The 16,116-nt window shown below is 39.2% G+C and overlaps 2 protein-coding genes across 4 annotated transcripts in view; one reads left to right on the forward strand and one right to left on the reverse strand.

Annotated features, from left to right (window-relative positions):
• Positions 1-1,101: 1,101 nt before the first annotated feature.
• Positions 1,102-7,033, reverse strand: tmem244 (transmembrane protein 244). The gene is made up of 7 exons (XM_052534683.1): positions 6,977-7,033; positions 6,300-6,431; positions 6,037-6,122; positions 4,882-4,958; positions 4,535-4,660; positions 1,759-1,803; positions 1,102-1,524 (listed from the first exon to the last, which is right to left on the reverse strand). Exons 2-7 carry the CDS (start codon positions 6,393-6,395, stop codon positions 1,427-1,429), a joined length of 528 nt encoding a protein of 175 aa, XP_052390643.1. The 5' UTR covers positions 6,396-6,431; positions 6,977-7,033; the 3' UTR covers positions 1,102-1,426.
• A 920-nt stretch (positions 7,034-7,953) lies between these two features.
• Positions 7,954-16,116, forward strand: part of LOC127938210 (lethal(3)malignant brain tumor-like protein 3) — a 48,760-nt gene continuing 40,597 nt past the window's right edge. The window contains exons 1-5 of one of the 3 annotated variants that reach the window (XM_052534670.1): positions 7,954-8,251; positions 10,467-10,607; positions 10,758-10,869; positions 11,458-11,593; positions 15,815-15,944. In XM_052534670.1, the coding sequence (XP_052390630.1) occupies positions 10,515-10,607; positions 10,758-10,869; positions 11,458-11,593; positions 15,815-15,944 (471 nt within the window). In that variant the 5' untranslated portion in view covers positions 7,954-8,251; positions 10,467-10,514. Of the gene's footprint in view, positions 8,252-10,422; positions 10,608-10,757; positions 10,870-11,457; positions 11,594-15,814; positions 15,945-16,116 lie in introns of those variants that run through there. The other 2 variants (XM_052534671.1, XM_052534672.1) reach the window with 2 other exon arrangements.

The raw sequence follows: 16,116 nt of genomic DNA on the forward strand, positions 1-16,116 counted from the left end.
CATCAGATCACAGAATAAAGCAGAACATGGACTGATCTATCGTGATACAACTGAGGAACTGATAAAACCTGATGCACTTAATCCAAAGCGATTATAGGACAGCAGCTGTTCAGGATTAGAGCAAACTCCAACTGCACCACATCTATAGTTCCTCTTCTAAAACATGTCCAGCTAACATTACACCACACACTCTAGAGAGAGTTTCATTGCCTGTCCATCTTTCGTATCGTGACAGGTTCAGCTTCTCTCTGTTAATTATCCTCAGTAGTGAGTCTCTTTACTCAGTTCAAACCAGTGTTATACGGCACAGTTATAACATATCATTATTCTCTCATATTCTTGTCTCACGAAAATAATTTTGAAATATGTCTCAGGCATTGTTTCTGAGATTTCCTCTTAAAGACTCACCTAAAGAAAACAGGTCCAATGAAATATCAAAAACATCTGATAATGCTTGTAACGAATGTCTGCAGACTTAATTTAATTAAGCTATCGCACAAATGTTCGTTTGTAGGTTTGGATAAACTTGTATTTGCTATAAATTATGGCAAATTATTCGTTTGATTGATGCTTGAGACTGAGGAACACAGTCAACACTATGATTCGGCAAAATAGTATAAGAAGAATTTTTGGTAAGACATTAGAATAGTGTTCGGTCGTTAATGGTTCATAATTAATCTGAATAATGCATCATCTATAATTAATTCCTGAGTGAAGGTCATGGTAAAGCACTAGTAGTGACTCAAGTATTACCAAATTCTTCAAAATGATGTCACTTCCTGTTTTCCAGTTCCATGGGACATAAGCATTTTAATAGTCTCTCACTGTACAGATTATATTAGGCCTTTATGATTGCTAGTCAGCTGATCTTGGTAAATTACTAACCAATTGTAGTCCATTCCAGATCACATGATTTAAGTCATGTATTCTGAGTACTTTTTAGATTATAGCTTTAGCTTACTTTTTACCCAACTTCTTAACTCAACATACCATTCATAACCAATAATGCAATTCATAATTATTTGTTTCATACATAGTGTTTTTCACTATTCAGAAGCATGCATCGGCAAACATGTCAAACAGACAATCAAACACTACTGATTTTGACCTATGATAGGAGGATCTTTTAATATTCGGCCAAATCATGGCCAAAATCATGAAGTGAAGCAGTGAAGCAAATGTAAACTTGCATGTAATCACAGACAATCATTATTGCATTCGAGTGAAAATCCACTGGACTATTGTGAGATTTCACCATATGATGTCACAAAAGGCCACCAAAATAAACTGATTTACTGGAATTACTTCATCAGCACGAGCAGACAAAATACTGTTTAGGAATAACAAAACCTTTACACACTACTTATGATGTAAAAAAGAAATAAAAAACAGAGAACATTCATCCATGTAGATGTTCCACAGCGTGTCAGAAGTTCTGCAGATCTTCAGGATGCACAAAGTTACTTCTGAAGAGTGTGTAAGCCAGGAGCTGTCCGCCAAAGATCATCATCACCAACCCTGAGCCTGCAGGAGAGCAGAGAGACAGACCCCAGCGCTTCAGCACACACACCACACACTTTCACATCTGTTCTTCATAGTATCATTTGCTAATGCTATTTGGTCATTATTTATTTTCTTGCTTTTATATTCTATATGTCTGTTTAATTGAGTTTGTGTGATGCCAAACTATATGACAGAAGCTAAAATTACATCTGTTTCGTCGCCAAAACTGAAACTTTTCCAAAAGAGAGAACTTACCGAGAGCAATCCACCAATGCTCTGTCGAGGGAAAATCAGCCATAACTGAAACCAAAATCACAGCGGAGACAGGTTCAAGAGCAGCTTTCACATAGACACTTTTACAAAGCCTTTCCCAAAAACACATGCATATCCTCAGAGCAAAGTACATGCAATTAAAATATCAAGGACTGTCAATAGATAGAGTTTAGTAGTTAAATTACTTAAATATAATAAATATTTATATTTATTATTATATAGGTGCTGGCCATATAATTAGAAAATCATCAAAGAGTTGATTTATTTCACTAATTCTATTCAAAAAGTGAAACCTGTATATTATATTCATTCATTACACACAGACTGATATATTTCAAATGTTTATTTCTTTTAATTTTGATGATTAAAACTGACAACTAAGGAAAATCCCAAATTCTGTATCTCAGAAAATTAGAATATTGTGAAAAGGTTCAATATTGAAGACACCTGGTGCCACACTCTAATCAGCTAATTAACTCAAAACACCTGCAAAGACTTTAAATGTTCTCTCAGTCTAGTTCTGTAGGACACACAATCATGGGGAAGACTGCTGACCTGACAGTTGTCCAAAAGACGACCATTGACACCTTGCACAAGGAGGGCAAGACACAAAAGGTCATTGCAAAAGAGGCTGGCTGTTCACAGATCTCTGTGTCCAAGCACATTAACAGAGAGGAGAAGGGAAGGAAAAGATGTGATAGAAAAAGTGTACAAGCAACAGAGATAACCGCACCCCGGAGAGGATTGTGAAACAAAACCCATTCAGAAATGTGGGGGAGATTCACAAAGAGTGGACTGCAGCTGGAGCCAGTGCTTCAAGAACCACTACACACAGACGTATGCAAGACATGTGTTTCAGCTTCGCATTCCTTGTGTCAAGACACTCTTGAACAACAGACAGCGTCAGAAGCGTCTCGCTTCAGAAAGGACTGGACTGCTGCTGAGTGCTCCACAGTTATATTCTGTGATGAAAGTAAATTTAACATTTCCTTTGGATATCAGGGTCCCAGAGTCTGGAGGAAGAGAAGAGAGGCACACAATCCTCGTTGCTTGAAGTCCAGTGTAGTTTCCACAGTCAGTGATGGTTTGGGGTGCCATGTCATCTGCTGGTGTTGGTCCACTGTGTTTTCTGAGGTCCAAGGTCAACACAGCCTTATACCAGGAAGTTTTAGAGCACTTCATGCTTCCTGCTGCTGACCAACTTTATGGAGATGCAGATTTCATTTTCCAACAGGACTCTGCACCTGCACACAGAGCCAAAGCTACCAGTACCTGGTTTAAGGACCATGGTGTCCCTGCTCTTAATTGACCAGCAAACTCACCTGACCTTAACCTTATAGAAAATCTATGGGGTATTGTGAAGAGGAAGATGTGATATGTCAGACCCAAGAATGCAGAAGAGCTGAAGGCCACTATCAGAGTAACCTGGTCTCTCATAACACCTGAGCAGTGCCACAGACTGATCCACTCCATGCCACGCCGCATTGCTGCAGGAATTCAGGGGAAAGAGACACAACTAAGAACTGAGTTCTGTACATGCTCAAACTTTTAATTTGGCCAAGATTTCTAAAAATCCTTTCTTCGTATTGGTCTGTTATAAACATCAAAATGAAGAGAAATAAACATTTGAAATATATCAGTCTCTGTGTAATAAATGAATATAATATACAAGTTTCACTTTTTGAAAGGAATTAATGAAATAAACACAGAAGTATACTGGTCAACTCGATTCGCAACAGGAGCAGAAAGTGAAACAACCCAGCTGAGGTTGTGCAGTAGTCTGAGGCTGTCAGTGTTGAGTGGGTGAAGATGTTTTTCTGCTAATGGATGTTATTCAATAGAATCTGTGGCTCTCAAACCTCTGATGTATTTATAAGACTGCAGCATGACAGTACTGTGCAGACAGAGAAACATCACGTTTATCTAGCATACTCCTCTCATATGATCAGGAAATGTTCACATTTTTAAGGTCAAACGAAACAAAATAAAAAATGGTGACTTTTTCTTCTTTTTGAGTTGAATTAGTTCTTAACACACCTGAGTCTTCAATCTGTGTTTGGTGCAAGCACATCAGCTTCTGTTCAATGACTATCGTGACCAAGTAAAGCCAGTAAACTTGATAACTTGAATGATACACACATAAAGGACACCAGAAAGCAGTGTGAAGGCCATTCCATGTGAATTACCAGAAGTCCATCCATTCAGAAGAGGATAAACACTTCACGGCTCATAATAACTCACATCATTATAATCAACTGTATTATGAGTAAGGCTTCCATTGCAAGGACATTTCTGTACACTAGTAAACAAATTTAAAAAAAGCATATGCCAAGATTTATTTAATATATATTCATTTCATACTAACTATACTTCAAATGTTTTGACATATCACTGAAGAATCACTAATATAAAGTATAAATATAACGTATTTCTTTATTGCACAATGCACATTTTTTATATTATGTCTAAAATGTGTTTTGTCACTCTTAATATTGATTGTATGATTTCTGTATTAAAGTGTACCTGAAGCATACTTGCACTGGTTCCACTTTAAACAAATCAAACAAACTTCAGTATATGTTTAGTTGGACTTTATCACTACTTTTCTTTTCACTAATTATTTTTGTGTGTCTTTTAAAAACTCTGGGATGAGAGATGGAAATTTGATTTGCCCCCACAATGTTCCTATCAGGCATCAAACTGATTTGACCAAATATGTCGGATGTCAGGTGTGTAGCGTGTGTGTAGATGTTCTCACCTGCTACGGTCAGAGCGACGTGCAGCAGTGTGACAGTGATGGCGTAGTCCCACACACACTCCTCCACGATCCACGCGAATATCAGACCGCCCAGAACATAGGTCACCTCTGTGGAGATCACACTCACTGCACAACACACGTATGACAGCCAGCACACAACACAACACAACATGATCAATACTGCACAGGATTAGTAGCAGCAAAACGTCTCCGATCATTGCACAGTGATCATAATGATACATAATCCAGAGGTTGTATGACTATAAGTGAAACTCTTGAGCTAGTATTGAGTTGAATGCAGCTTTACACAACACAGAGTATCTACTTTACATTTGAAGCCAGCCTACCTAAATATTTGGGGCTTTGCCATGATGGTTGAGTGGTGTAGTCAAAGGGTGCTAACAAGCTGTCCACCTCCTCCACCCTGAAAACAGCAAAAAAACAACAACAAAACAAACACCTAAACAGCCTGAATTAATCCCGCTTTCAGCTTTTTAAATCAAGAATGGGATGATGCTATCATGTTAATAAAAGGTTTTATGACTGCAATAAAGTTTACTGAAAAAAAAATAACACAATCTCACTGCAATTCCTAAATATTTCGTCTTGCTGAATTTGCGGCTAATTTGTGATTTTTTAAAAATATTTTTTTAATAAGATCAGGCTGAAAAAACACTTGGTGAATGAGAGTTAAATGCAATGCGCAACACAAACTGATCCTGCTTTACTGCAGTCAATATTGTGCTTATTTGTAGATCGCTAAATTTAGGATCCAGATTTTTCATTACAGTAACCCAACCAGGATTATTCTAGATAAATACAACTAAAAATTAAAACCACTAAAACAACATTTTCATTATTTTAAATAAAATAAACACTACTTTCCAAAGCAACATTTCAATTTCAATACAATTTAATTTAATTTAATTTAATTTAATTTAATGTACTACAATTACCAAAACTGAAATAAAAATGAATAAAAAACTAAATAAATAAATACTAAACATGACAAAAGTACAAAAAATAACTAAATCTTGAACTAAAATTAAAGCTGTTTAACAAACAAAGTTTTGATTCAGTATATATAAATACACACACACACACACACAGTTAAGTATAAATGAGAAAGAGTTATATATATATATATTTAACAGCCTCTCAGTTATGCTAACTAACACTGAATCCAACAAAGTACCAAAATTGTTACTCAAAATGTCTAACCCTTAAAAACCTGCATAGGCCCAACAATGTTCTAATTAAAAACATGATGAACTGTTCTTGACTTGAACAGGAGAACTGACCATTTTTGTGAATGCACATCAAGAACAGCAGCAGTGATTTGAATATAACAGTCCACGAGACTAATATTGTTGAGAAATACTGACATAGACTGTTTTTCTGTATTACAGGAAGTCATTAGACACATCACCACATAAGAGGCAGACACACACACAGAGAGAAAGACCGACAGAAGTTGTGCCGCTCAACGAGGACAATCTGACCTGAGGATGCCGATGCAGAGACTGACCACGATATAGTAGAGCGAGTAGAAGCACAGCATACACATCAACAGGTTCTGAAGAACAGCCTGACGACGAGCACACAACACACACACACACATCAGTCTTCACATTCTCAATCAAACATGATCGATCAGGCCTGAGTTATTCCTGCACATGCTCTCTGTTATTCAGTCACTCCTTTCCATTAGAAGCCTGCACTGCTGTAAATGAAGTATGCTTCAGACTAGACTATCAGACTTTACCCAGGTGTCGTGGAGCTTGCTGTGGATGGGCAGGGGTTGTCCATGGCGTCTGATTAGCGTGGTCCCACAGCACCGGCAGCAGTAGTCCAACAACATGAATGGCCAGCGATTCTCGGATCGGCGCTCTCGCAGCTAGCATAAGACTGAATCAGTGCATCTGTCATGGCCGCTCTTAATAAGATTAGCAATGCTTCTGTAAAGCTGGGCAGGATAAAGCCCACCTCCAGGCCCGGGCTACACTAACTAATTACCCACACACACTAAAAATACTCCTGTTTAAGTAAGGCTGTGCTAGATTGGTTTCTGTTTTGCAGCAATGCTAAAACTTTAGTAGATTTCAGATTAACACTGTGCACTCGGTTCCAGCTTCTCTCTGATTTAACACTGATTCAGATCATCATTTCATTAGATGAGAGTTCAGTGCATGAACTGTGTTCCCATTGACATGATCCCTACACAGTGTTCACTGCTGAACACAGGATATCTGTTCTACTTCACAACATACGTTCACCGAGTGTGCTACGCCACGGCCTGCAGAGACTTCACACAGATGAAACTTAATAGACAAGTGTGAAGTGTGACATAATATAAGATGAAATTCACGTCTCACACACTTTAATGCCCTTCACATCATCATGGTGGAATCTCCTGTGATGTTCACTTCGCAGGGCACTTACGGTTCAATAGAGTAAGCATCTGAAGTGAGAAGAGACGCACACAAATGTGCAGAGGGGACTGGAACCACAGATCTAGAGATAATTAAAGATTAGCTGACCAGCTCCGAATCTCAGAGATAACAGTGACGTATGATCAATACACCCTACAAGCACATTTAATAGAAGAATTTCCTATGTAAAGGTATACACCTGAATCAAGAACTTGAATTTGCAGAAACGTATATTGTATGTGACAAAATCTCTTTATGTTAGCATGACGCTGAGTCCTTGCAAGTGGCCAGATTTAAACTAAAACCAAAACCACTTTCTGAGGCGTGCAGCTCTACACTGCACTGATTACACGACCAGTGATGACGGTCAATTCAGTTTCAATTCATCTCTGGTCTAAACAGACTACCTGATAAACAACTATCTGTCAGTTTGGTTACATAAAGTGCAAATTACTACATAGTTAAGGCCTGAATAACACTTCTAGTAAGAGTGCAGTAATAAATAACACTTGTGTCACAAATTGCACAATAAATAAATCCAGGCTCTGCTTGGTTGGCCAACCAAAAAACAAAAACAAAAAACCTAATTTAGAGTTTTATCCAGAGATCTGAGATGAATTCTACTCTGTGCTCAGGGACAGAAAATAAGTGTTATGTGCATTCATTTACACAAGCCAAGTGCACTGAACAGTTAAACAGACTTTCAGGAGATGAAACCTTAACTCTGTGTTGTAGGCTAGAGTTCAGTATGTTTCAGTGGAATAGTATCTAGTGTTGTTCTAAACAGCTTAGTTAAGTGTGCTATTTTGTAGCCTACATCTGTAAAGCGGTGTATGATGGTGTTGCGTCGAGCTGAATCTGTGTGTACTTCAGGGTTATTGTGTGTGTGGCTCTGTACAGAACAGTTCAGACCGGAGCAGTGCTGATCAATAGCCTCACGGCGTTTGTTCGCGTCACATTTCTCCAATAACACTCGAGAGTTTGCTCGTTTGTATTTACTGAGACGTTTCTGTACATTGTGAAAGCATGGGCTCCACGCATTAATTTATTTTTAGCAGCAAAACAGCAATGGCGATGTTTCGCGGCGTCCGAGCACGTCCCCGCGCGTTAAAAGCGCCGCGCGCGCGTGTCGCGGGGGGGTCGGCGGCGCGGTGAGCGCGCGCGACGTCGTCGAGATCCGTCGGAATTGTTTCAGCGCAAAACTTTCGATATTGTGATGATGGGCTGCGCGCATGCGCACTGGAGTCATCCTGGCCAATTTCTCAGCACTCGTGGGAGAATTTGGGTAAGAAACAGACAAATTAAAACACTCGCACGCTACAATAAACTGCTTGTGCAGCATTTTATACTCTTTAATAATCCTTTACGCGCCGTCTTAGACTTTCGCGGGAGGTTTAATGCGTAGCAATAATAATGAAAGTTAGATATAAAGTAGAAAACGCCTGGACGTGTCATCAATAATATGAGCAGCAGGAAGAGAGTAAGAAATAAAGAATAACGCGAATGAATGACTCTCAGAATAGACGCAGTCGATAGGAAGGATCAAAGTGTGCATGTGCGGCTGATGGCAGGAATAAATCACGTTTATCTCTCTGTGTGTGTGTGTGTGTTTAGAAGAAGGCTCATGAAGGCTGGGAACGACAGGAACTGCTCTTGCGAAACAAAACATGTCTGGATCACCTCTGCGATCGGCTCAATCAGTCACTTAATGTCATTGATCAGCAATAATGTCGCGATCCGCCAGGCCCCTGTCTTTCAATTATATAGTGAATTTAATTCCTGCTCCGCCATTTTGAGAAACTGCCTTTAAAACACATTAAAGAAAAGTGTTTTAATATCTGATCCTGTGTCGTGTGGAGCATGTCATCGCAGCTCATCTTCGTCGATGTTTAGAGGGAAATATTACTGCACTGTGTCCGTCGAGCTCAACCATTTCACCGCTTTCAGAGGAAACTAGTTAATACAATAGAGCTGCAAGCGAGAAATACACAGAAATAAACGCGTTTCACAGAAAAACACACGGTGGAAAATTAACATGCATTTTATTTTATTATCATCACCATTCGTCGTCTTCAAATTTGATCTAAATCATTACTTAAATTATTATTGCTTATATATTGTACTTTACACAGAAAAGTAAAGCATTTGCACGGAAATTGTAAATATCTGTTGAGAAAATTAACTTTGTTTAATTATATAACGTAACAAATATATATAAATACCAACTGCAGCAGTGAAATATGTTTCACGTCCAGATATGCGACTCTGCATTTAATGCGAAACCGTGTTAAAATGTGTCAAAACACGCAACGCGCACACAGTATCCTGTAATATGTGACAATATTGCGAGAATTTCGTTTTGATTCATTGTTGAACAGAAGCTTGAAAGTTTCCAGCGCCGCGATGAAGGACGAGCAACAGCGCTCTCTGCTGGCGGCTCCGGGACTCACGCGTGCGCGAGGCCTCATGCCACACACACTATACACACACACTAGCACAATACACACGCACACACACACACACACACTATACACACACACTAGCACAATACACACAGACACACACACACACACACTATACACACACACTAACACAATACACACAGACACAAAACACACACACTCACACAATACACACACACACTAACACAATACACACACACTAACAAAACACACACACAATACACACACACTAACACAATTCACACAGACACAACACACACACTAACACACTCACACAATACACACACACACTAGCACAATACACACACACTAACAAAACACACACACAATACACACACACTAACACAATTCACACAGACACAACACACACACTAACACACTCACACAATACACACTAGCACGATACACACACACACACGATACACACAATACACATACACTAACAAAACACACACACACTAACACAATTCACACAGACACAAAACACACACTCACACAATACACACACACTAGCACAATACACACACACTAACAAAATACACACACACTAACACAATGCACACAAACACAAAACACACACTCACACAATACACACACAAAACACTCACACACTAACACATACACAGAAAACACTAACACATGCACTAACACACATATACACAAAATACACACAAACACAACACACACACATTAGCACATGCATGCATACACACACACACACAAAAAACACTCAAACAATACACATAAAAAAAAAAAAAAAAAACAGATGCACATGCATCCATACACACACACACACACACACACACACACACACAAAACACTCAAACAATACACATAAAAAAACAAACAAACAGATGCACATGCATGCATACACACACTCACACACACACACACATATACTGTATGTCTGGGCCGTATTTTCCCCAAAAACTAAAGAGAAACACATTTTATGTCAATTTAGTAATCTCAATAAGGCTTATTTTTTTCTGGATTGCACATACTGAAGTTCCCCTACCCCAAACCCCAAACGCTGTCTAGTGAGTGAAGCCTGTGTGCTTGGCTACTCCACGCTGTTCCTCAGATGTGATGGAGTCGTCGGGCCGGAGCACAGAGTTTGATGTGTACGGGGCGATGGACTGGAAGGACGGAGTGGGAACACTGCCCGGCAGCCAGCTCAAGGTCAGCACATGCATCTTTATTATATAACCTCAGACTGTGTACGGTGTGCTGCGTTACATCTTTATGATCTTCAGTAATGGGCTGATGCTCGTCTTGTAGGAGTGTGTATTTTAGTTGTGTACATTCAGTGTGTGTGTGTGTGTGTTTTAGTTCCGGGTGAATGAGTTCGGGGTCCTGGAGGTCATAACGGACGAGATGGAGGAGGAGAGGGGCAAGAGAGCTCACGCCATCACCACATGGAGCGTCCCCACCGCACACCAGGGTAACACTACCATCACTGTCCTCCTGTGTTACACATCTGAACATCCTGCTCGTAACATGCCAAAGATGACTGCATTTAGTCTCAAGTGGGCTGGAATGAATCCTGGGATTGCTGTTTTCTCTTAATCACACAGTAACATCATTTACCAGAAGAGACTGTGGACCGAGAAGGAGTCAAATGAACAGAGAAAAGCGATTACATCTGATCATGTTAGTGCGAGTGAACACATAAATGTCTTAAAGTATTTTCTCAGTGTATATATTAAAATCAAATGTAGATGTAGACTACACTTAAAGTACACACATTACACTTCCATGAACTACAATAAATACTGAAATCGTACGTACTACTAGTATGTTATTTTTTATATAATTATTATTACATCAAGGTAATTGGAAAATATCCTTGAAGTTTTCCTAATTTTTTTTTAACATAATGATTGAGAGTGGAGCAGGTGTAGGTGAGATTATGGTCATAGTCACTGTGATAAGTGTCCTGGGAAGAAGGTTTGGTGTTTGATTGGTCAGTAATGTTATCAGGTCAAGGGTCAGTCAGTCAAGAGTTCTGGTCTGTGTTGATTTTCCTCAGCTCGATCTAAGGAGGAGACGTCGTGGGCCCAGCGCGGCCTGGTGTGTGTGCGCTGTAACAGGAAGGGCTCGGCGGTGGACTTCCTGTCTGACGGGCTTCACTGCAGCGAGCGCTGTCTGCAGCAGGAGCAGCAAGAGTAAGTCACTGTCACAATGTGCTGGAGCTGTTGGAAGTTTCAATCAAATATCGGTGTTATTTTCCCTGGTATTGACTGACTCCTCTCTTCTCCCGTGATGAGAGAGATCAGCCTGAGGTTTATTCAGTTCACTTTCTGTGAGAAAGGGCCTTTACAGATGCCAAAAATATAACACTTGGGTTTTTTGTTATTCAAAAACAGTTAAGCAAGTCCAGCCTAGGTGACAAAATGTAACTCAAAAGTAACACAATTAGTTACTTTTATGGAGTATCACAATATTGTGATGCATTACTTTTAAAAGCATCTTTCCCAGCACTGAAGTGATCAGATGCTCCATTATCACCTGCTGCGCCCAAAAACAGCTCAAAGACTGTCATGCTAATTTCATGACACCTATTGTTAGCGTTCCAGCCCAGTTTCTCTGTCTGAACATTTAACTGTTCATTCCAATTTAAAGTTAAGCATAAACTTAATGAAGTGCAATTTAAAAAACACTGAAGTCCATTATATTTCACTAATTCCACTACTCTTGCTCTAAACACTGTCAGGTTGTTTTTATTCTGCTGATATCTGACAGAACAGATGCTAGTGTTTTTAGCGTTTCATGTGCACCCTCCCTCTCACAGTGTGACGGTCTCAGTCCGGGGTTTCTGAGGGGCTTTAAAAGGTTGTAAAATATCTACATTTTTCCTTACACAAACGAAGGTTTTGAAATGGTCTTAAATCAGAACAAAAAGCCTTAAATTCATAAACAATAAATGCATTGCATGCATTGCTAAAAATGTATGTGTTTTTCATATTTTTGATTGTTTTCTAATGCAGACATCTAAACATCCTTGAATCAAGACACATATTTCAGATGCTAGATAAAAAAAAAGAAAAAGTTTTGTTTACTGAGAAGTTGAACAAAATGAAGTGAGTTTGTTTAAAACAGAAACAAATATTTATCAACATGGAATGAAAACTTGTTTTTCCTTTGAATTAAGTTGATTTTTTGAGCCCATTTTTAGATTGTATATTTCTTCATTTAAATCAGACTCGCTTCATTCTGATAAATTTGAGCAGAAGTTATTTCTATATTCTGGTGTTTAGGAGCAGAGTGATTCCAGCGATTCAAAAAGTAATGGAGATCTCTTGTAAATTGTATTTTTTTAAGTTTAAAGTGTGGCTAAAACAACTCGTATGTTCTGTAGACATTTACTTGTTCATTACACCTAATATTTATTCCTTTGTTTTAGAAATGTCTTTTAAAATGTCTTAAATGTACCTTTCTAAAATTTGCACAAAAACCCTCTTTTTGCTTGCACACACACCCAGTTTATTCTCTGCATCACTATAAGCATAACTTACTGGAATTGATGGAGTTCTGGTAATATGCATATGGCGAAACATTGGCGACTCTGAAAATCTCCCTCGCTCTCGTCTCTGACACACTGAATGCACATCTGACAGCTACAGCTCACTAAACCTGTACTGGGATCAGTGGAGTATAGTGACGTGTGTGTGTGTGTGTGAGGTTTAGATGTGAGTGTGCAGTTCTCATGTGTGTGTTTGTGACCTCTCACACTGGTTTGAAAGAGCTTTACAATGTAGTGTGTGTTTAGAATGGAATCCACACTGGATACGTGATATAATAATGATATAAGAATGATTCTGCATGTTAAACAATATGACAAAATGATTATAGTCACATCGTTTGAGTACAGAGATTTAGTTAACATTTCAGAAATGAAACAGTTGTTTAGTGTTTAAGTCTGCTTTTGTGGTAAATCGTCCAGACTGACCGTTTTCTCCGAGAAGTGAGTCGAGAAGGGGCTTCCGGAGCATGTGTTCACAGAAAAGGAAGGTCAGCTTGAGGTCAATGTAATGTTGTACACACAAGGTCTCCAGCGCATTCACTGAACGCCTAGAAATGACATTGAACTGTCTCAAAAGATCAAATAATGGCTTTTACCTCTTTTTATTTCTTTTTGTCTTTTTGTCTTGTCCACACATACAGGAGTGTAATTCCCTTAGCCATGGTAAAATCACTGTAACACACAGCCTTGTGTGGCCTGATGCTCTTGTAAAACAGCACTGTGACATGAGACGCGTTCAGGTATTCATGCATGCATTAAATTGGTCAAAGGTCTATTGTATGCATACTGCAAACTTGACATGAGTTTCTGTTGCTGCCGTCTCACTGATTGGTTAAACACAGTAGTGTTGATATGAAGCGTTCATGTTGAGGTATTTTCCAGTACTGTGTACTGAAGCTCAGCGTGGAGCAGCTGGGAGCTTTAGGAGATATGGATGTATTTGTTGGTCTGTTCCTAAACTAGAGATGTTCCGATACCCTTTTTCTCTTCCCGATACCGATTCCGATACCTGGGCTCAGGGTATCGGCCGATACCGAGTACTGATCCGATACCTGGGTGTATATCTGTATATACAGCTGTATATACTACTAGCCCTGTGTAAATTGCTAGAATTTTTTTATGGTGTGCTTCAGACAGATCCCTCAATAAAACATGAACAAATACATGGTGAACTACTGTATTTATTACAGTATTTTTATTATCTAACATGAATTTGACAGTATTATTTATTTTCTTATGCAAAAAAGAACTTCAAATGCAGCCAAAAATCTAACACCGCAAACTAAAAAAGGTATTTAAGTTTTACAATATAACTGTATAAAAAAACTGCAACAAATAAGTCTAGGAATATAAAAAAAGATCTATTAATCAGATAATCTCTAACAATTAAAAAACAAGTAAAAAACAAGCAACCATCTAGGCATAATTATTATTATTATAGAGATGTATTATTATTACTGTAGGCTACAACAGTAGCTTTATATATTGTCAATTTACTCATGTAAACCAAACATTTATTTTAATGGGCTGCCATGAAGATCTTTGAGTGTATGTGTTTATGATATGACAGTATTCTCAAATGAAACGGTAAATTCTCATGAAGTGACGGTTTATGCGTTCGTGTCCTCATGACACACAGCAGAGACTACAAAACAGCGAGCTCTCGCGCATCTGTGCCAGTCACCCACAGAGATGTAGATTTTGCGGGAGTAATATTTAAATAGTATTTTGCAGTTTAATATTCACAGACACTAGTATATATTCGGCTACTGTCTGGAGCCCTGCGTTTTGACTTACACGGAAGCGACTGAACGCAGCTGCCGGTACTGAATATACTCGAGAGTCTGTAACTACCGGTACTACAGAGACATACTGCTAACCACTGATCTATAATATAGAAGCGGCTTCACTGTCTTTTGGCAGTTTAGAATGTGATGAGTGATCCAGTCATATATAGATAAGGGATGCTAACGCGTTTTCATTTCTTCTTCGCTGCTCTAAACAGGGGTTGCTTGTGGCAACACAGCACAACTTCCTGTGTTTTCAATGCATTTTGAGCAGCGAAGAAGAACCGTGCAGCGGTTAGGCAAAGCTTGCGGTCATAACTAGGTCTTTTTTAAGAAAATGGTATCGGATCGGTATATGGGTTCATGTACTCGCCGATGCCGATGCCAGAATTTGTTGTGGTATCGGAGATATTTCCGATACTAGTATCGGAATCGGAACAACTCTATCCTAAACATGGGCCAGACAATCATTCATACAGTCAGCACGCTTGGTTTTTCAGGGTGTGATTTGCACAAATGTATGTAACACATTGTTATGCCATGAATATAGACATTATAAATACTCAAATACGATGAAGTGTGGGAGAAGAATAGTGTTGCTCACTACTGATGAGCTCTTCGTGATGAGATCCAGGATTTTGCTCTTTTGCATCAGCGAGGTGTTGAATTATTGTTGTGAATCATGTCGAGCTACAGAATTATTACGAACGGGTTGAAAATGCTGCACAAATGAGTGATGTTTTCTAGCGGAAGTGTGTCATGCATTTACATTATACAGAAAACGTTTCAGGAAATTAAACATTATAATTAGATGTGTTTTTACTGACACAATGATGACTAAACCTTGCTATCAGTCACATGAGGCAGGACAGCTGCTGGCAAACAATCAGAACAGCTCTGTACTGTTAAGAAACAGGCCACAGGAAGTTGTGAAAGGGTCTTCCTGTCTCACACAGACTTGTGCCATGCTGAGAGAGAGAGAGAACGAGACAACTCAAGTGTGGGAGATGAACACAATAAACAAGACATATTCTTGATCTCGTGTTATATAATTCTATTGTGCTGTTGTGGTGCAGAGAGCTGAAGAGAGAAGGCTCCAGAACAAACGGAGAGACGCTGGGGAGGAAGAGATCCCGTCTGACCGAGAGACTCGCTGAAGACATGGACAGCTCGATGGAGATCGCCGAGGAGGACGATGAAGACTACGTCAGTACCTGTACTCTTCATCTCTGTGTTCAGACTCCTGCGGATGGTTGTATGTGGCAGTGACGTGTGGGTAGGAAAGAAACAGGTCACTGTGGCCAGATATATTTAACAGTCCCTGAAAACCAAACGGCATTAGTTTCTGATCGCAGCCTCAAAAGAGTGAGAACATCTT

Source organism: Carassius gibelio, chromosome A20, assembly GCF_023724105.1.
Source record: "Carassius gibelio isolate Cgi1373 ecotype wild population from Czech Republic chromosome A20, carGib1.2-hapl.c, whole genome shotgun sequence".
Taxonomy (NCBI): domain Eukaryota; kingdom Metazoa; phylum Chordata; class Actinopteri; order Cypriniformes; family Cyprinidae; genus Carassius; species Carassius gibelio.

Excerpts from the sequence above, each read along its gene's own strand:
- tmem244 (XM_052534683.1), bottom strand. The coding sequence starts at position 6,395 with ATGTTGTTGGACTACTGCTGCCGGTGCTGTGGGACCACGCTAATCAGA. Across the intron at positions 4,661-4,881 it reads GCAAAGCCCCAAATATTTAG|TGAGTGTGATCTCCACAGAG; the intron begins GTAGGCTGGCTT and ends TGTGTTGTGCAG. Across the intron at positions 1,804-4,534 it reads CGTCGCTCTGACCGTAGCAG|TTATGGCTGATTTTCCCTCG; the intron begins GTGAGAACATCT and ends TTTTGGTTTCAG.